The following is a 20,972-nucleotide window of genomic DNA, read 5'->3' on the forward strand; positions in this document are numbered from 1 at the left end:
GTTTAGCTATGGGAGAGTTGACATCCCACTTAACCGTCTTAGGGTGTACAATTAAATATTAATTAAAATTAAATATTAATATAAATAGGATCAGTGGAGGAGTTTGTGGAGGAGTTTGTAATTTATGCTAATAAAATATATTTTGGAGGTTTATTGAAAATGAAACATTTTACGCAGTATAAATGGAAAGGAATTGAGTAGCTACTCTGTTCTTTCTTTTCCTCCAGACTGTTCATTTCTAATGAGGAAAAATTTAGCAAAAATAGGGGGCAAACACAATGCTATCTAGATGCTTGCAAAACGTTGTTTTTAGTGTTAATTGCACAATGTTGTGTTCAGGGAGACAACATGAATGTGTACAGAGTCAGAAGTAGTCAAGGTCAACTCATGGCTTGACTTTTTAAAATAGAATACATAAGAATGTGATGATGATAATAATAATAATAATTATTATTATTATTAGAGCATTCACCCTGACTTTTTTCTGGTTAATAATTTTATTCACTCTTTTTGTCTACTTACCATTAGTATTGCAGTCTAAGCATCTAGGAATAGGAGAAAGGCAAGAACTGGCTGTGTGAGCTGAAGACATTTGATTTAATATGGAAAGAACTACTGTACAACTTCCTGGGGTCACAATGAATTCACCTGAAGAAACTGAAAATGTTAAATTGTTCTTTAATCATCAACATTCATTTATAATCTCAAAGGTAAGACATATAATACTTTCAAATAGTAGTAAAATTTACAAAACAAAATTCTTTCACTTCCTTCTCCCCCCACCCCCAAATTTTATTTAACAATATATCCATATCAATGCGTGAACATCTGAGTATCATACATTTTAGAACAAGTTAAAATAGTGCTATTAATCATATTGGTTACATTCCTCAAGCTTATGTACATGTACAGTAGTTCATGTAGCTTATGTAGTTACATGTACATGTAGCTTATTTAGTTCTAGTGTTAATGCAGACATTAGTATTAAATTATAGACTTTCATTATTTAATTATTCAATATTTCAATATGCTATTCCAATGCCAATCACAATATTGTTTAAACATGCATAATAATACCATTCAATTTCTAATTTGTCATGTTATTATTACTTTTGGAATGGATTTTTATTACTATTTATTTTTATTATTATTACTTTTGGAAAGAACATGATATCATGGTCATCTGTGACTGAAGGTTGCCAATGCAATTACTTTTGTCTTATTGAATAAAATGTGTATATAATATTTCCCCTCTCTCTTATTTCTATCCCCATTCTAACCATTATATTTAAAACAAACCCTTTCTGTCCATTGTGTCTTGTCTGCTTCAAAGCTTTAATTATTCTTAAAAAAAACTTTCCTCCCATATTCCTCTCTTGGATCTTTATCCCTATCTGAATCTACACCCTGACTATTCATTTGAAACATCTCTCCCATCTCTGCCCTTTTCCATTGTCTAGTTTCCAAGATATCTATCTCTGCCTCCCTTTCAAAAAATGTCTTCCTGCTTCTCCAGTTTCCTTTTTAAATCTCTTAAAATGTTTTGCCCTTGGTTTATTTCATCAATCATTGTTGTTTTTGTTGTTGTCTCCTTTTTATCATCTTGTTTTGTTCAGTCCTAAAGTCACTCCCAAAAAATAATTTAATGTTCACATTTTTGTATACCATAGTTAATCATTTCCTTTCCCTGATTAATCATAAAAGCTTACCAGAATCTCCTTAAATTCCTCTTATGTGTTCAGTCTTGTATCATACCAGTCAAGGGTCTCTTTAATGAAAAAAAAAATCTTCATTATTCCCATATTTAAATCTCCAGTAGTCATGCCCTAGGTCCATAAACATATCTTTGTCAGAATTTTCCAGGATTTAAGAATATAGTATACTTTCTTTTCACCCAGCAGATTGTATTCCCAGTTTAGATTTTTGTGTTAACCAGTTCAATAAGTCAAAATATAGAAACAAAGTTAGATTTCTAGGTAAATAGTTCCAATATTTTAAAAATGCCTATCCAGTACAATGCTTGCTCGGTTTAAAAGTCCAATGTTCTGTATTTTTAACATAAAATAAAATTTTAACATAAAATTTTGCTTATCTCCCCCTTAATTTTTTTCTTTCAATTCTAAAGTTTTTCTTAAAGTGTTTAATTGCTGCTTTAGCCTCTTTTTCCTGGATCATTTCATTTTGTAGTTAGGTATTGAATAAGAAAGACTCCTCTCACCCTGTTCCAGACAGTGTTCACTAATTTCACTATACCACCTGGACACGTGTCTTTCTGTATCTTCTTCATGGAAGTGAAAACCACTAAACGCTGAAACCTTTTTTAATAATGAAAACATAGAAACATAGAAGACTGACGGCAGAAAAAGACCTCATGGTCCATCTAGTCTGCCCTTATACTATTTCCTGTATTTTATCTTAGAATGGATATATATTTATTCCAGGCATGTTTAAATTCAGTTACTGTGGATTTACCAACCACGTCTGCTGGGGGTTTGTTCCAAGGATCTACTATTTTTTTTTTTTTTTTATTTTGTCCAATACACAATGAGAGTTTTAGTGTGTGTGTGTGTGTGTGTGTGTGTGTGTGTGTGTGTATATATATATATATTATATATATATAATAAGGCCGAAATGGATCTATCCTAGTCTCCCTTAATTTTAAAATTCCAGCTAAAAACATTTAACATATATATATATATATATACACACACACACATACATACATACACATAGTAAAATACATGATGAAGGTTATAGAGGAGATACTCATAGTAAAACATATCTATGAAAGAATAGAAGAAGAGATATAGGAATAGAAGAAAGGTATAGGAGATATAGGAGAGCACTCTTTTTGAACTTACGGTTTGATGTCTTGCCTTTGTTCAGTATGTTTCGGATTCCTTGTGGAACCTTCTCTTCTCTGCTCAGCTGTCCCAGAAATGCTGATCGAATATGTTTTTAAAATATTTATATTTAATAAAAATTCTTTTAAAAAAGAAAGAAAGAAAAGGAAGTCAAGGAGCTGGCTCTGCTCTGCTCTGCTCTTTCAGTAAAATAATATTTTCTCATGTTGCTTTTGATCTTTCCCCCAACTAACCTCAGATTGTGTTCCCATATATATAACTTGTATAAATGCCACAAGATGTTTTGCTGCACTCTTTGAGTGAGCTCCAAAAGATGAATTGCAGATGTATTACAAAAAAATCCATTCCCATTATTTTGCTTTCCTATTGATTTATCTCATCAGCAGGCATGATCCCATAATCACTAACAATTGAAATATTTCTTTGACTCTTTCCACTATTTTCCCTAATAATAAGTTATACAAATTCAGGCACTCAAGAGAGAAGTAATTTTACCATCTGCCATCAGTGTTACTGCACTTAGTCATTCCAGACTGTGTGGATGTGGTTGCACAAAGGAGTAAATCCCTGTACAGCCCATTTGTTCTCTTGCCCATCAGTAACAGATGCAGCTGGAAGGAATAGTTGCCATACATGTTCATGCTTGGTCCTAGAACAATATTTATTTACCTCACATTTATTATTTTTTACAAATAACTCAATGTAGAAAAGATATCCAACAGATCTCCATTCTGGTATTTTCCCCACAATGAGCTGGGGTGGCGCAGCAGGTAGAGTGCTGTACTGCAGGCCACTGAAGCTGACTGTAGATCTGTAGGTCAGCGGTTCAAATCTCATCACCGGCTCAAGGTTGACTCAGCCTTCCATCCTTCCAAGGTGGGTAAAATGAGGACCCAGATTGTGGGGGCAATATTGCTGGCTCTGTTAAAAAGTGCTATTGCTAACATGTTGTAAGCTGCCCTGAGTCTAAGGAGAAGGGCGGCATAAAAATCGATTAAATAAATAAAATCGATTAAATAAATAAAATCGATTAAATAAATAAAATCGATTAAATAAATAAAATCGATTAAATAAATAAAATCGATTAAATAAATAAAATCGATTAAATAAATAAAATCGATTAAATAAATAAAATCGATTAAATAAATAAAATCGATTAAATAAATAAAATCGATTAAATAAATAAAATCGATTAAATAAATAAAATCGATTAAATAAATAAAATCGATTAAATAAATAAAATCGATTAAATAAATAAAATCGATTAAATAAATAAAATCGATTAAATAAATAAAATCGATTAAATAAATAAAATCGATTAAATAAACAGCCGTGTGAGGTGAATTATGCTGAGAGGAAGTACAGCTCTGTGTAAGATCTAGAAAATCACAAATCTGTAGTCTCACATTTAAAGTGATACAGTAACAGTCCTTTTCGTACATTTGCTCCTGTCTTTCCAGATCATGTTTACTGCAAGTGAGCTGGGGGTCTTTGATTTGCTGAGGGAGCCAGGGGAACTGCTGTCCTCTGCGACTGTGGCTGAGTGCTTGAAGACCAGTCTCACCGGGATGCAGATGCTGCTGGATGCTTGCGTGGGATTGAAGGTCTTGAAAGTGGAATTGAAGGAGGGCAAAGGTGATCCTGTTAGCAGGAGGAAGCAGTTACAGCTGCTTCAAGGATTGTCAGCAATTCTTTTTGGCGTTCCAGATAAAATGTTTTGGGTTTTATATCTGAAATAAACTGAAATGCAATCATTTATATTGGATCTTATGCTTTGCTCCTCTCAGAGCTACATGGAATTCAGCAAAGCAGTTTTGAAGTAATTGTCTTAAACTTTTATATCTGCTTTCATTTTCAGGTCTTTATGGAAACACAGAGTTTGCTGATCTCTTTCTGGCTAAATCAAGCTCAAGGTCTCAGTATTATTCCATGAAGTTCTATTCAGAAACACTATATCCAGCAATGCAATATTTGTCTGAAGCTGTGAGATAAGAAGGAAGTATGCATAAAATAAAACTTTTTCTCAAAGTCATATTAGGGATCAGGGCTTTCTAGTCCAACAAGTAACAGGGATCATTGTACAATGAGCCCCAGTGCTCACTCTAATGGCATTGTCAAAATGGCATTAGGAGTTGTTAACCTAGGTTTGCGAAGTTTCTTCTCCAGTAATGTTATACTAATAATCGGGGCATACAAAACCTTTGCCAGACCAATTCCGAATATAGCTCCTCTGATTGGAATCCCCACTAAATGGACAGTAATGCAATTAAGCGAGTCCAGAGATATTTCTGCTCGCAATAGAGTATCTTATACCACCAGACCTGAAACTTTGGCCCTGGACAATCTAGAACTATTCTGCCTATGGTCTGATCTAAAGTTTATACACAAAATTGTCTGCTGCAATGTCCTGCCTGTCAATGACTACTTCCGCTTCAACCGCAACAATGCAAGAACAAACAATAGATATAAACTCAAAGTAAACTGCTCCCAACTTGATTGCAGAAAATATCAGTTCAGCAAGAGTGGTCAATGCCTGGAATACACTACCTGAGTCCGTTGTTACATCCTCAACTCCCCAAAACGTTAACCTTAAACTGTCTACCATGGACCTCACCCCATTCCTAACAGGTCTGCTTTCTCATACATGCTTGACGAACTAACTAAACTAAACTACACTAAAACAATTTATAAAAATTAGGGTTAAGATTTTTAATCTGATTAAAAACATTGTCTTGGCATTTTAATTTAGAAAGACATTTTGATGATTGAAGCAAAACTCAGTTAACCAAATATCAGAATTGAGAGCGTCTAATAATCAAAATGACAAAAAAAATATCCTGCAAAAAGATTGGTTAAAGGAATTTATTTATTTATCATTTATTTATTAATTCGATTTCTATACCACCTTTTTCCTGAGACTCAGGATGGCTTACAACAAAAATTAATGCAAGGCATGTTAGAAATCTAAATAAAATACAGTCTAAAACCCCCAATAGTTAAAATTAATTGATCACACTCATCACATCATGCAAAATACATTAAAATCACTGGCCGGGGCAAGATATTTAAAACTCAGTGGCCCCAAGCCTGTCAGCAGAGGTGAGTTTTTAAAACCTTACAGAAGTTAGAGAAAGTGGGGGCAGTGCAAATCCCTGGTGAGAGCTCATTCCTTAGGGTCAGCTCTTCACCTTTGCCCTGCCAGGCGACATTGTCTGGCTGAAGGGACCAGGATCAGGTCTATTCTAGGGGACCTAACTAGTCACTGGGATGCATGAGGCAGAAGACGTTTATTTTGTCTTCATACTATTTAATAATAAAAAAATACTTAGTGAAACAAGACAGACATAATAAGCACGCTGCTGTCAGATTCACTCACTTCATAGGTTTTCATTAATGTTTGGGGCCGGTGATATTTTTGGAGTAACTTTTGCAAGTAATATTATTATGCTATTTGAATAGAAGCACTATTTTGATGCTGATAAAGTATAAAAATATAAAAGCTAATGGTATTTTTGCTGTTTTCAATTAAAAACAAAGAAAAAAAATCTGTTACAGGGTTGGAAAACCTCAGATTCTATCATTGTATGGTGTTCTTTCAAAGGAATTTTATGGACCGCAGTACAGGTAAGGCAGCATTTTTATGACTTTGGTTTGTAAAGATTAGGTAATAAATAATTGTTTTGCTTTTAATTTTCTTATCAAATCTCACTTTGCAACACTGCAAATATGTTTTCTTGTAAGTTTTTTTTAAACTAAACAAATCTAGATGAGCAGCACTACCACCAACACCGATTTTGAGCAATCTGCCTTAAACAAAACCAAAGTCCAGTTCTATTCTAATGATCGTCTACTATTCCAATGATGGCAAACCTATGGCACGAGTGCCACAGGTGGCACATGGAGCCATATCTGCTGGCACACGAGCTGTTGCCCTAGCTCAGTTTGAATGTGCATGTGTGTGCCAGCCAGCTGATTTTTGGCTCACACAGAGGCTCTGGAAGGGCGTTTTTGGCTTCCAGAGAGCCTCGGGGTGTGTGTGTGAGCATTTTACCTTCTCCCGTCTCCAGGGAAGCCTTTGAAGTCTGGGGAGGGTGAAATACAGGCCCACTGGGCTTACCAGAAGTTGGGAAACAGTCTGTTTCCAGCCTCCAGAGGGCCTCCGGGGGAGGGGGAAGCTGTTTTCCCCCTCCCCAGGCAATGAATTATGGGTGTAGGCACTCACACATGCATGATAGTGCATGTGTATAGTCTTTTGGCACCAAAGGAAAAAAAGGTTCGCCATCACTGCACTATTCCATCCACCCTACAACCACAAATTGTTTGGATCTTAGTGAAGAATGAATAATATACAAACTTTCCCATGCCCTTTTTGTCTTTTTGTTTCTTCCCAGAAAAAATTGCTGGTCCACAAAAATATAAAATTACTTCTGAGATCCTTTCAGAGAAGCTTATCCTGAAGCAAATATTGGCATATTCAATAATTATGGCCATGATACAAATTAGGTGGAAATGAGAATAATTCATGTAGGTCTTAGGGATTTACTAATGCCATCAAACTTCAAGACAAATATTAAATAGTCTACTCTTTGAAACTAAATAATTAACACAAACGCCTGTAGAAACCATGGCTACATAATGAAAAATACAATTTTAGATTTTATGATCAGGCACTAATAATATGATATTTCATGCAGTTGTTAATCATCTGTCAATGCAAATTTCACTTCTAGTTCAAAGGCAGGTGTTGAAAGCTTTTTCAGGTTCATGAATGAGACATGGTGTCTGTATGGAAAAGAAGTGGTCTCTGCCTTTGATCTTTCTGAATTTCAGCTCATTTATGATCTTGGTGGTAAGTATCTGAAGGTCTTCATCATGCCCCCTACTAGTCATTTGATATTATGTGATATCTTGGACAAACTGGATTGAAAGTCTTTCAAGCTCTGTTATGACTTATACTTATCTGATTGTAAAAGTAGGAATTGTAGAACTCTGCCCTGTGATCTTCTTTGCTTTAGAGTTTTGAGCCTTATTTGTAATTACCCAATTTTAAAATAGTTTAGCTTATTAGAATTAGTCAATGATAAGTACCAACATACTGAGACTGTTTGGAAAGATATGGGTGCATTTTTGAAGATGAAAACACTCTTTTCCTCCCTTTTTCCATCCCTTGCCTGGGATAATAGGGTCATGATGAATTGAATGAAAAGACAGCAGAGCTCATGTGGTGGTTAAGACACTCAGGCTAGAAACTTGAAAACCAAGTCCAGCTGGCTGACTTTGGGCCAGCCATTTTTTTCTCAGACCAATGAAGGTGGCAATGGCAAAATTGTACTGCAGCCTTGACAAAACCAAAACAACCAACCAAATGTCCCCCCCCCCCCCCCGGCAAGGGTTTATCCAGGCTGGAATGAGATATCTCGTCATGGCCAATTGGCTGCAGAACTATTTATCTATTTATCTATTTATCTATTTATCTTATCTATTTATCTTATCTATTTATCTTATCTATTTATCTTATCTATTTATCTATTTATCTATTAATCTATTATTTATCTATTATTTATCTATTTATCTATTTATCTATTCATTCATTCATTCATTCATTCATTCATTCATTCATTCATTCATTTATTTATTAGATTTGTATGCCGCCCCTCTCCGTAGACTCGGGGTGGCTCACAGCAACAACAAAACAATGTACAACAAGTCTAATAATTTAAGAACTACTTGCCCTAGGTAGCTTGTCAATTGGCACAACTTGTCATGAGCCTGTGTCTTCCTTTCTGGTTTCCTGGTTTGGCCTGGCTTGAGGAAAGTGAACACACACAGAGATATAGAGACTCAGAGACACACACACACCATTCTGAGCTTGGGGACTTTTATCTTCATCCATGCTGTCAAACCATCAGTTGTGCTCTGAGCTTGTAGGGAACAACCTTCAACCTGCACACACACACACACGCACACCATTCCAAGCATGGCGACTTTTTATCTGCATCCAAGCTGGCAATCTTCCAATCACACCTGGGCTTATGTGTCCTACAAAACTTGTAAGTGAGTAAGTAAGAGCCGGGGTGGTGCAGCAGGTAAAGTGCTGTACTGCAGGCCACTGAAACTGACTGTAGATCTGTAGGTCATCGGTTCAAATCTCATTACCTGCTCAAGGTTGACTCATCCATCCATCCTTCCGAGATGGGTAAAATGAGGACCCGGATTGTGGGGGCAATATGCTGGCTCTGTTAAAAAGTGCTATTGCCTAACATGTTGTAAGCCGCCCTGAGTCTAAAGAGAAGGGAGGCATAAAAATCGAACAAACAAACAAACAAACAAACAAACAAACAAACAAACAAGTCAAATAATTCTAGTTGGCGGGATCAAGGAAGAGGGCCTTTACTGCTGCTTTTCCTGCTTTGCAAAACATCAAACCCCCAGAAATAAGAAAAGGCTACAATGTTCTGTCCTTCTGTAATGGTGTCAAAACCTGGCTGTACAGACACATATAGAGGACATTAGGGCCCACACATCCATAGGAGAGAATTCATGAGATCCTCCACCTTCCATCTGTATTAACTTTTTGTCTTCTCATCTTGTATCTCTGCATCTCTTGCAATATTATAATGTTGTTTTACATTTTTAGTATTAAATTATTCATGTTTAATGTTTTATTATACTAAGTGACATAATGACCTAGAGATGAAGATGCTTACCTCCCACACAGGAGGTTGAGAGTTCAATCCTGGGTAGCAACATATTTCTCTTATCAGGGCACAAAGAGAAAATATCTATTGCAAACTCCATGTAGGTATCAGAAAGGGCATCAACAAGGAAACACTCAGGTCCATTCAGTTGCCCTGATTCCATCCTGATAAAAGGGTTGTAAAATGTTTTATTGATTAAATTGTACCCTGCCTAGATTTCTTGGGTGAGGGAGATGCACATTTAATAAGTTTGATATATAAACAAATATACTTTAATGAATATATTTATTTAAATGTCAATATTATAAATCTGTTTACCACAGCTAAATGAAAAATAAAATAACGAGGTAGGCTAAAAATCATAAATGTTCTATTAAATTGTTAAAAATGTTGATATGCAGGATATCTTTCTTTTATAGTTCCTTTTTTGCATTGTTTTTTTCCCCAAGGAAGTAGTGGTGCCTTAGCTAAGGAATTAATTTCAGTGTATCCACATTGTACCGTGAAACTTTTCGATCTTCCTGGAGTTGTGGAAATATCAAAAAAACATAATGCATTTTCAGATGAATCCCAGATCTCTTTTCATGAAGGTAATATGTGCTTTGAATTAATACCTCTGCCGTTTCAAGGCAGTAGTTGAAAAAAAGCCAGTATCATTGTGGAGCAAGCCTTATGAAAAAGAGACTAAATTGTTACTCCAAATTGTTAATAGAATTAACAACTTCCCCACCATATTAAAATATTTTTTCTTTTTACAGGGGATTTTTTTGAAGATCCAATTCCCGAAGCAGATCTCTATATCATTTCAAGAGTTTTGTATAATTGGAGTGATGAAAAGTGCATCCAGCTGCTAAAAAAAGTATTTACAGCCTGTAAGCCAGGTAGGCATTGCTAGAAAGAGAAACATTGCCATTTGTGAATGGGAAGACAAGCCAACCAGAGTAATCCATAACCTATTTATGTATTTGCAACAACCTTTGACAAGTGAGATTGTGCTCAGATATGTCTTAAAATGGGCTCAGAAGTTTGGTTGTAGGTCTTGCAGTCATTAAGTGATACAGGTAGTTCTTGACTTACAACAATTTGTTTAGTGTCTGTTTGAAATTGCAATGGCACTGAAAAAAATGTAATTTATGATTGGTTTCCACACTTTTGGCCATTGCAGCATCCCCATGGACACATGATCAAAATTCAGATGTTTAGCAACTGGTTTCTATTTATCAGGGTTGTGATTTCTGGGGTCACACGATCACCTTTTGAAACCTTTTGACAAGAGAATGGGGAAGTGAGTCACTTTATAACTGTGCTGTGGGTTTTGCCTCCCAAGGACAATTCCATCTGTCCGTCCATTACCCTGGGGGGGGGAACTATTGACTCCCTCAGAGAGGGTACGCAACTTGGGCGTCCTCCTCGATCCACAGCTTACATTAGAGAACCACCTATCAGCTGTGGCGAGGAGGGCGTTTGCCCAGGTTTGCCTGGTGCACCAGTTGCGGCCCTACCTTGACCGGGAGTCACTACTAACAATCACTCATGCCCTCATCACCTCGAGATTCGACTACTGTAACTGTCTCTACATGGGGCTACATATGAAAAATGTTCAGAAACTTCAGATCGTGCAGAATGCAACTGTGAGAGCAACTCCTCAAAACCCATCTCTGCCGTTAGGCATGGGTGAATTGAGACATCTCCCCCAGGCCTATATAGTTTATGCATGGTATGTTTGTGTGTAAGTTTTGCTTTTTAAATAAGTTTTTTTTAGAGATTTTAAATATTAGATTTGTTATACATTGTTTTTATCATTGCTGTAGGCCGCCCCGAATCTACGGAGAGGGGCGGCATACAAATCTAATAAATAAGAATAAATAAAAATAAGAATAGTAACTGAACAACTGCAATGCAATATTGTATTTCTACTGGTTTGGCTTGGTTTGGATGAACCAGTAGCGGTGGCGATGGAAGGCTGTGCAGAAGTGTTGTGCATGTTCACTCCTAATCCCGAACTGGTAGCAAAGGTAAAACCCACCATTGTTGCAGTGATTAATTTAACAACTGTGTTAGTATAGGGGTTTTTTAAACTTAATATTTTAATTAATTGGATTATGTATTGGATTGTTTTTTTCACTTCTTGTGAGCCGCCCCGAGTCTTCGGAGAGGGGCGGCATACAAATCCAAATAAATGAAAATGAAATGAAATGAAAAAGAATCATAAAATGGAGAAAAACGTACTAACAACTATCTTGCTTAACATCAAGAATTTGGGGCCCAATTGGGTTGTAAGTCAAAGACTACCTGTAAAGCATGTGACCACATTGCTCAATGATCACAATCCTGGGTCTTTTAGTTGAGACTGTTAATCAGTTGTGTGGCTGTTTTAAGTAGGGGACTAAAAAACTGCATGCCAAAAAAGGGCAGGCACGTCCTCTCCATGCAAGGAAAGGAACTTTTGTGCTAGGATGCAGAAAGGAAGCTTGGATCTCAAAGGCCTTTGATGGAATGTAGTGGGGCAGATTCCCAGGAAGGAGGGGGCATATACAAGAGGAATAAGAGACAGCTGAGTTCAGATAGTTTGTATAAAAGTAAGACGATGAAGCCAACTCCTCCCTAGTAGTTCCCAGACTTATGCTTCATGAAGGTACTAATCTGCTTCAGTTTGGCAAGATTCTCTGTGTACATGTAGAACAACAAAGATACCTATTTGGAAGAATTACTACATATCTTTCTTGGAGACTGATAAAAATTTCTTGCCCTGATCCATAGCAAGCCTCCCCCTGACCTCCACATGCAGAAGGGAACTGCTGTACTTAGCCAGAGAAAGGAAGCTCAGATCTTTGTAGTCCAATTTCCTTTTTCCTGCCCACAAATGAGTTCCACTCTACTCTATATGCTAGCCTTTCTGTCCTTCAGAACATTATGCTTGGCTTGATATACTTGTCAGCAGCTGCACAAAAGATAAATAGACAAGGACATGATGGGGCAACTGGAAGGGCTGGAACTTCTAAGTCTGATGGGCTTGGGAGAACAAGGCAATGAGCAGACAGGTGTCCTGGGCCACATTAGGTTTTTGTGTGCTCGCTAACCAACATGGAACCCAGTTCATTTCATAGGTGCCTATGTTATGAAACCTTTTTCTTTCTTACCCTTCCAAGACAGAGAAATGCCACATATCATTGAATTTAAATAAAGTCCACTTGTTTGTTTGTTTGTTTATTTATTTATTTATCCATCCAATTAATAATAATAATAATAATAATAATAATAATAATAATAATAATAATAATAATATCTATCTATCTATCTATCTATCTATCTATCTATCTATCTATCTATCTATCTATCTATCTATCTATCTATCTATTTATTAGATTTGTATGCCACCCCTCTCGGAGGACTCAGGGGGGCTCACAACATATTAAAAAAACATAGCAGTATGAAAAGGTTTTTTAGAACTTTCCTGATGCTTCAGTCATAAAACATAGGCAGAGTGTGGAAAGCAACCCTGTGGTAATACCTTATGTTAGATGTTAGTCTACGATGAAGGATCCAGGATTGGCATAATATTTTATGTATCTTTTAAGACTCTCAGGAGACTAAAATGGAGCATCAACTTAGCCTAGGGAAAAAGCCCTAACAATACTTTTAGAAGAGTAAGAAAGTGTTGGGAGAAAGATCCCAGCCATAAAAATGAAAATGAGATGCAAGGGTATTTCATTTTTGTAGGCAACCTATTACTGATTTAATAATCTTCTTTTTAAACAGGTGGTGGAGTCTTAGCAATGGAGCCAATTATTGATGACAAAATATCTGGATCACTTCCTGGTCATTTGTACTCCATGATAATGTTAGTTATATGTGAAGGAAAATCAAGGAAAGAATCAGAACTTCGAATGCTTTTCCAAACTGCTGGCTTTAAAAATATTCAGTTTAAAAAAGAAAATGTTTATGATGTCATTTTGGCCAGAAAATAATATTCAGCATGCTTCATTCCAACTGAATGTTAAATAATTGAAATAATAATAATTAAAAAATTCTGCTGCATTGAATTTAACCTGTGACTGTGTAGATGTATATATTTATCATTTTGACCTTATTGTCTAACTATTGACATTACTTTGATTTTCTTTACTGGAGGAAAGTAATTTAGGCTGAAAATGCCGCCCCGAGTCTACAGAGAAGGGTGGCATGCAAATCTAATAAATAATAACAATAAATAATAACTCTTGAGATTTTGCCATTCTGAGAGAACAACATTTTATACAAGAGGTAGACTAGATCAGAAAACCGACTTTGTAAGAATACAATAACTATTATAAGAGACTATAAAAGCATTCTCTCTGAGTTGAAATATTTCCAAGTTTTTAAGGGATAGGAAAAAAGGAGTGGTGACAATATCCAAAGTGGTTGTATCTAATGTAAGATGGGAAAAAATTAAATGGACCTTAAGAAAGGTGCCAATATAGAAGAGTGTTATGTACAGTACAACACCGCACTGTGATGGATTCACTGTATAGGGTACAAGATGTTGCAAATTCAAGTATAGGCTTTATAGTATAGGCTCACCTGTGTTCAATAGAGTTCATCCCTTATTGAACACCAGCAATGCTTTATATCTGTAGTTCCCAACCTTTTTGTTTTTGGCCATGCCCATCTAAGCATCTCGGAAATCCTGACTCGCTCCCCCGTGACATGTAATTTTTACTATTCCAAGAGTGAACTCATGTGGAGGAAGCCTAAAAGGCCATTCACTTTAACAAGGTTCCCACTGCCCCAATTAAAAATCAAATTGACCCCCTGTGGGGTGTGGACTTCACACTGAAAACCATTTTAGATGCTTTTCTCAATGCAGCAGATCAACATGGATAGTCCCCAGGTCCCTTTGAAACAGCTCAGAAATCAGTCAATGGGACAAATCTAGTGTGTCCAGTCCATACAGTGGGTTTATGGCATTGAAAAATCCCTAGGAAATCAGGGTATGATCTGATCAAGAAAAGGAGACAGCATAAATTCTCTTAATTACAGATCACACTGCCAGTTCTCTGACAGGAACACTAAATCAGAAATCAGGCTCCAGATGACTTGGGAGACACTCATGATTGTCATGGAAGTCCTGAACTCCTAAGCCATTTCAGACTTCATTCTCCAAGGAGGTCAGTGTTACATACTGACGTATGGAAGAAATTTACATAACTGTTGCTGATTGGCCAATGTAGTGGTAGCAGAAATAAACTGTTGTCACTGGACAGCTGGTTTCAGTAAAGCCCTTAAAAGTGGCTTCCCTGCAGCTTGCCGGCAGTCTATTTTCAGTTCGAGTTGATTTCAAATAAAGGTGCTGAACTGTCCTTTGTCTCAACTCTTCATTCCTGCACAAATCAAACACTGGTGATGGGGGTAGTGGAAGAAGACAAAAGGGCAAAGGCATCTCATAATATCCGTGGCCATCTCTAGAAGCACGGCCTGACCTGCTCTGGCCAAACCAAAGGGTAGTACACCAACAGTCTCCAACTCCAGCCTTCTTTTATCCAATGACAGAGGAATGGCAAACATACATGTCATGTTTCCAAATGTTCCTGGGGGTAAACATTTTCCAGAATCTACTGGACAACAGGAAGAGGGCTCTCTTTCTAACCTATTGTGGGCCACAGACATATAAGCAGGGGTGGGCTGTTGCCTGGCCAGGGAGAAGGAAAGCAGTGGGGTAGCAAAAATGGAGCTCCACCCCAGAACCACCCAATTTGCACTGAAAGATGTTGAAAGAAAATGCAGGACTCTATTAGGAGTGGAATGGCTCAAGCCTCTTGGAATAAGCATTATCAGACTGAACCATATCCAAGGGGACAGGCTGGATAAACTCCTGACTGACTGCAGACCATCTTCAATGGGAGTCTAGGTAAATATACAGGTAAGCCTATATCATTTAACCTAGACTCCAGCATCACACCCATTAAGCTCAAGCCCCACAGAGTTTCATTTGCTCTCCAACCTAAAGTGGACAAGCAGCTGGACAAAGTTATAGCTCAAGAGGTCTTTGAACCAGTTGACCATGCCCCATGGGAAACACCTATTGTCCCCCCCATGAAGCCAGATGCTTCAATTAGGGTGTACGCTGACTTATAAAGGGTTCATAAATAAAGCCTTGCATCCTAATGTCTATCTAGTGCCAGTGGTACAGCACTTACTACACTAACTGGGCAAATATTTGCAAAACTTGAGCTGGCCCAGCTTACCAACAACTGCCTGTGGATGCAGCCACAGCCGAAGCCCAAACCATAGTTACGCACAGAGGGGTTTTCAAATGCAACTGGCTGCAATTTGGAGTCTGTGTAGCCCCAGGACTGTTACAAAGTATGATGGAATGATTATTACACAGAATCCTGGGGGTAGTTCCCTATTTTGATGATGGGCTCAGCTCTGGGGACTCTGAAGATCAATTGCTAGACTGGCTGAGGGAAGTTACATAAGGAGGAAATTTGAATAGCTGCCACTGATTGGCTGATATAGCGGTGGCAGAAATAACCTGCTGTCACTGACTGGCCAATTTCAGGCAAGCCCTGAAAAGGGCTTCGCTACAGCTTACCAGCAGTTCGTTTTCAGTTTGAGTTGATTTCAAATGAAGGGGCTGAACTGTCCTACATCTCAACTCTACATTTCTGCACAAATCAAACAGTCATGAAAGGAGGTTGTAGTATAGTAGTGATGTAGGTAAAATAGCAACAATCCCAGCTGATCCCTAGACTCCAACTTGATGAGCAGGTTCTCACAATTGGAAACCTGTTGGGTAGGATTCCTGAAAACCACAAAGGGTTTTCTGATAACAATCACTAGAGCCCCCATCTTCCCAAACCTGAATGCACATATCTGATTAGTCCACTTTTATGGTTAACTAACCGCACTCAACATGTAGTGCTCAATGGAGCTATATCTTCCTGGAGAGATGTATGCAGTGGAGTACCCCAAAGCTCTGTTTTAGGCCCAGTACTCTCAACATCTTCATCAATGACTTGGATGAGGGAGATAGATGGGGAACTTATCAAATTTGCAGATGACACCAAACTGGCAGGAATAGCCAATACTCCAGAAGATAGGTGCAAAATACAGAAGGATCTTGACAAACTTGAACAATGGGCGCTATCTCACAAGTCCACGGAGAAGGGCGGCATATAAGTCCAATTAATAATAAATAAAAATGAAATTCAATGGTGAAAAAAGTAAGGTTCTATATTTAGGCAAGAAAAACAAATTGCACAGTATATGTGGTACATTGCTCAACAATAATAACTGTGAGAGGGATCTTGGAGTCCTAGTAGACAACCATTTAAATATGAGTCAGCAGTGTGCAGCAGCTGACAAAAAAGCCAACAAAGTTCTAGGTTGCATGTGAAGTGTTAATACCACTTTATAAGGCTTTGGTAAGGCCACACTTGGAGTACTGCATTCAGTTTTGGTCGCCACGATGCAAAAAGGATATTGAAACTCTAGAAAAAATGCAAAGAGTAACAAAGATGATTAAGGGACTGGAAACTAAAACATATGAAGAACAGTTGCAGGAACTGGGCATGGTTAGTTTAATGAAAAGAAGGACCAGGAATGATATGATAGCAGTGTTTCAACATCTCAGGGATTGCCACAAAGAAGAAGGAATCAAACTTTTTTCTAAAGCACCCGAGGACAGAACAAGAAGCAATGGGTGAAAACTAAACAAGGAGAGAAGTAACTTAGAACTAAGGAGACATTTCCTGACAGTCAGAACAGTTAATCAGTGGAACAGCTTGCCTCCAGAAGTTGTGAATTCTCCAACACTGGATGTTTTAAAGCAGATGTTGGATAACCATCTGTCTAGTAGTGTAGGGTTTCCTGCCTAAGCAAGGGGTTGGACTAGAAGACCTCCAAGGTCTGTTACAACTCTGTTGTTGTTGTTGTTGTTGTTGTTGTTGTTGTTGTTATTATTATTATTATTATTATTATTATTATTATTATTATTCCCCAAACAGTATTTCCTTCTCCATATTTGTGCCCCTCAGTTCCCAGAACCAAGACCCACCCACTGTCCTTACCAAAATCCTTGGGGGGGGGGGGTGCCCATGGCATGAAGGACCATCTCAAGGGATTCCTGTCAAGGAAGAAATGCATTTGACCCACCAGATCAATTTAAGCAACGGCTCTCCTGGTTACATGTATCACCTTCTGATTGAGCACTAGTTGCAAGTCCCCATGTTTGGTACCATTCCTGAATAGGCAACTGCAACCTCATCTAAGATCATTGGAGGAAATATTGTAAGCCTAGGGGGGGTCAAACAGCAAAAGATATTTTATTTTATTTTATTTTATTATTTTATTTTATTATTTTATTTTATTTTATTTTATTTTATTTTATTTTATTTTATTTTATTTTATTTTATTTTATTTTATTTTATTTTATTTTATTTTATTTTATTTTATTTTATTTTATTTTATTTTATTTTATTTTATTTTATTTTATTTTATTATTTTATTTTATTTTATTTTATTTTATTTTATTTTATTTTATTTTATTTTATTTTATTTTATTTTATTTTATTATTTTATTTTATTTTATTTTATTTTATTTTATTTTATTTTATTTTATTTTATTTTTTATTTTTTATTTTTTATTTATTTTATTTTATTTTATTTTATTTTTATTTATTTTTATTTATTTATTTTCATTTTTTATTTATTTAGTCAAGCATGTATTAGAAAACAGATATTGATATAAACATGGTTTTTAATACATGAAATGGATATGAATAAAAAGGGACATTATGAAAAGCATGGTAGGCATGTTGGTTTGCTTATGAACACCACTTACCGACTCCTTAGGAATGGGGTGAATTCAACAGTAGATAGTCTAAGGCTAAACTTTTGGGGATTTGGAGAAGAAACCACTCTGTTGGTGAAGTTGTATTTCCTGCAATTAAGTTTGGTGCAGTTTACCTTAAGTTTGTATCCATTGTATGTTTGTTGTATTGTTGTGATTGAAGCTGAAGTCATTGACAGGTAGGACATTGTAGTAAATAATTTTATGTAATATGCTTAGGTCAGACCATAGGTGGCAAACTTATAAGTTGTCTAAGTCCAAAATTTCAAGTCTGGTGGCATAAGATATTCTGTTGCAAGTAGGAGAATGGAGGACTCATGAAATGTCTCTGGACTCTCTCAATTGTATTAATGTCTGATATGCTGTGTGGATTCCAGACAGATGAGCTGTATTCAAGAATTGCTCTAGCAAATGCTTTGCATGGTCTAGTTAGCAATACAATATTACCACAGAAAAAGCTACACAATATTAGGTTAACAACTCTTGATCCTTTTTTTGCAATATTGTTACAGTGGGCTCCGGCACCTAAATCATTATAGATGAGTACACCAAGTTCTTTGACAGAGTGAAGGTCTTGTCTATCCAGTATATATTTTATGTTCTGATTGTTTTTTGCCAATATGTAAGACAGAGCATTTGTTGGTTGAGATTTGAAGTTGTCATTTGTTTGATCATTCTGACACATAGATCTTTTTTGAAGGGTAGCGGCATTGTTGGTGGTGTTGAATAGTTTTACATCATCAGCGAAGATAATGCAGTTGCTTTTAAAATGACTACAAAGTTCATTTATGTAATGATATAAAAAGAGTTGCCTTGGGGGACTCTGCTGTTAACAGGTACAGACCTTGATAGGGTGCTCCCTATTGTTGCCTGTTTGACAGGAATGCAGCCATCCAATTATACAGGGGTCCAGAAATAAGATTTTAATTTTAGAAATAGTTTGTTGTATACCACTGAATTAAAGGCTTTACTGAGGTTTATGTAAATTGCCCTGATTGAGTTGTGTAGTCCATATGTTTTTGCAGTGTAAGAGTTGCAGATTACAGGATGTTTTTTTTTTTAAACCAAATTGTTTGTTAGAGAATAAGTTGCTTCTCTCTAAGTGGAGGGTAATGAATTGGTTATTGATTGATTCCATGACTTTGCAAATGATGCAACATGAAGAGATTGGTCTGTAATTTTCAAGTAGGCTGGACTCTTCCTTTCTGAAGATATGGATGACTTGTATTGATTAAGAGAAGGCAAAGACATCAGTAAACAGTCAGCCAACAAACTCTCAAACTCAATTTCTTCAGCTAATCAAGGGGAAGAAAAGCTTTGAAATGAAATTAAAGACCAAAGGCACAATTTCTATCCAGCTGCTTTTGCAACAGAATTTATCATTGTTACAAAATGAGTATTTCTAAATCCTTAATAAACGAGTTTGTTATTGCACAATTTGAGTCACAATAGTCAAAGCTAATATTTGTCTATATGTGTTATTGGGCAAGTTTAAGGAAGAAGTAAATTCTGGAAAGATTTTTATCTACAATTTTGAACTAATATTTTCAAAAAAATTCTACACAGTAAAGTATATTGAGGAAGAGCCCATTTCCCCCCCAAAAAATTTAAAAAATGCACTCCAGCCACTTCTGAAGATGTGGTGTCTGTATAGTTTAGTTGTGCTGTGGAAAGTATAAAAGCATTGTCTCCAGAAAAGACTCCTTTGAGATTCTTCCTTGGAATCCAAAGGACAGGTAAAAAGGGACAGTGACTATCCAAGAGAATGGCAGTGTCTTACCTGGGATGGGAAAAAATGAAAAAGTCCAGTGGAGGACTACAAAAGTGTAGTATTTCTTCAGGTAGCTGAAGAAACTAGAGATAAATCTGGTAGGAAACCCTAGGTATGTGGGGTTGTTGCAAGACGAGCCAAGAGGGAGAAAATATTATCTTTGCTGTCTTGAAGGGAGTACATATCTAACAATATGAACAAATATGTGACCCTCAGAACTTTATGGATGAAATCTGCATTAATGTAGCTAATTGCTTCTCCAGCATTCCTGATTGTATTTATTTATTTGATTTTCATCCTGCCTTGATTGCATTGTAAGTAGTTCAAGGTAGAGAATATACATGATGCACCTTTCTCCTATGTTCTGCACAACAATTCTCTGAAGGGAATTGTGCTGAAAGAGACGATATATCTCATAACTGCCTTACGGTTGCCAACTAAATGATGATATATATAGGATCAGGTTGTACATGACGTGGTTTATTTAAAAGGGTTAGATAGAATGAGTGGTTCATTTATATTTATAATATACATTTTGAGGGATCTTTGATTATGAAACATGCTAGGCAGTATAAATAAATAGGGCTTTATATATTTTTATAAATATGTAATTCATTTCCTTCTTAAAGTAATTTGATTTTGAATAAAAGTTTTTAAAGTAACTTTGAACATGCCAAATATATTTCTTATACTTTTGTTTTTGTGAATAGAAGTAGTTCTTATTACTATATATTTAATGAAATCTCCCTTTTGTTTTTCCTTTTCTTTCTTGTATTATTTAAAATATTATCTGTGACATCAAGCCA

The 20,972-nt window shown here is 36.4% G+C and overlaps 1 protein-coding gene across 1 annotated transcript; it reads left to right on the plus strand.

The window, feature by feature from the left end:
• Positions 1 to 638: 638 nt before the first annotated feature.
• LOC139166864 (acetylserotonin O-methyltransferase-like) lies at positions 639 to 13,530 on the plus strand. The gene is made up of 8 exons (XM_070751028.1): positions 639 to 710; positions 4,325 to 4,499; positions 4,723 to 4,855; positions 6,423 to 6,488; positions 7,595 to 7,713; positions 10,012 to 10,152; positions 10,321 to 10,443; positions 13,322 to 13,530. The coding sequence occupies exons 1-8, from the start codon at positions 639 to 641 to the stop codon at positions 13,528 to 13,530; spliced, it is 1,038 nt and encodes a 345-aa protein (XP_070607129.1).
• The last annotated feature ends 7,442 nt before the right edge of the window (positions 13,531 to 20,972 follow it).

The sequence above is a fragment of the Erythrolamprus reginae genome, chromosome 4, assembly GCF_031021105.1.
Source record: "Erythrolamprus reginae isolate rEryReg1 chromosome 4, rEryReg1.hap1, whole genome shotgun sequence".
Lineage (NCBI taxonomy): Eukaryota > Metazoa > Chordata > Lepidosauria > Squamata > Dipsadidae > Erythrolamprus > Erythrolamprus reginae.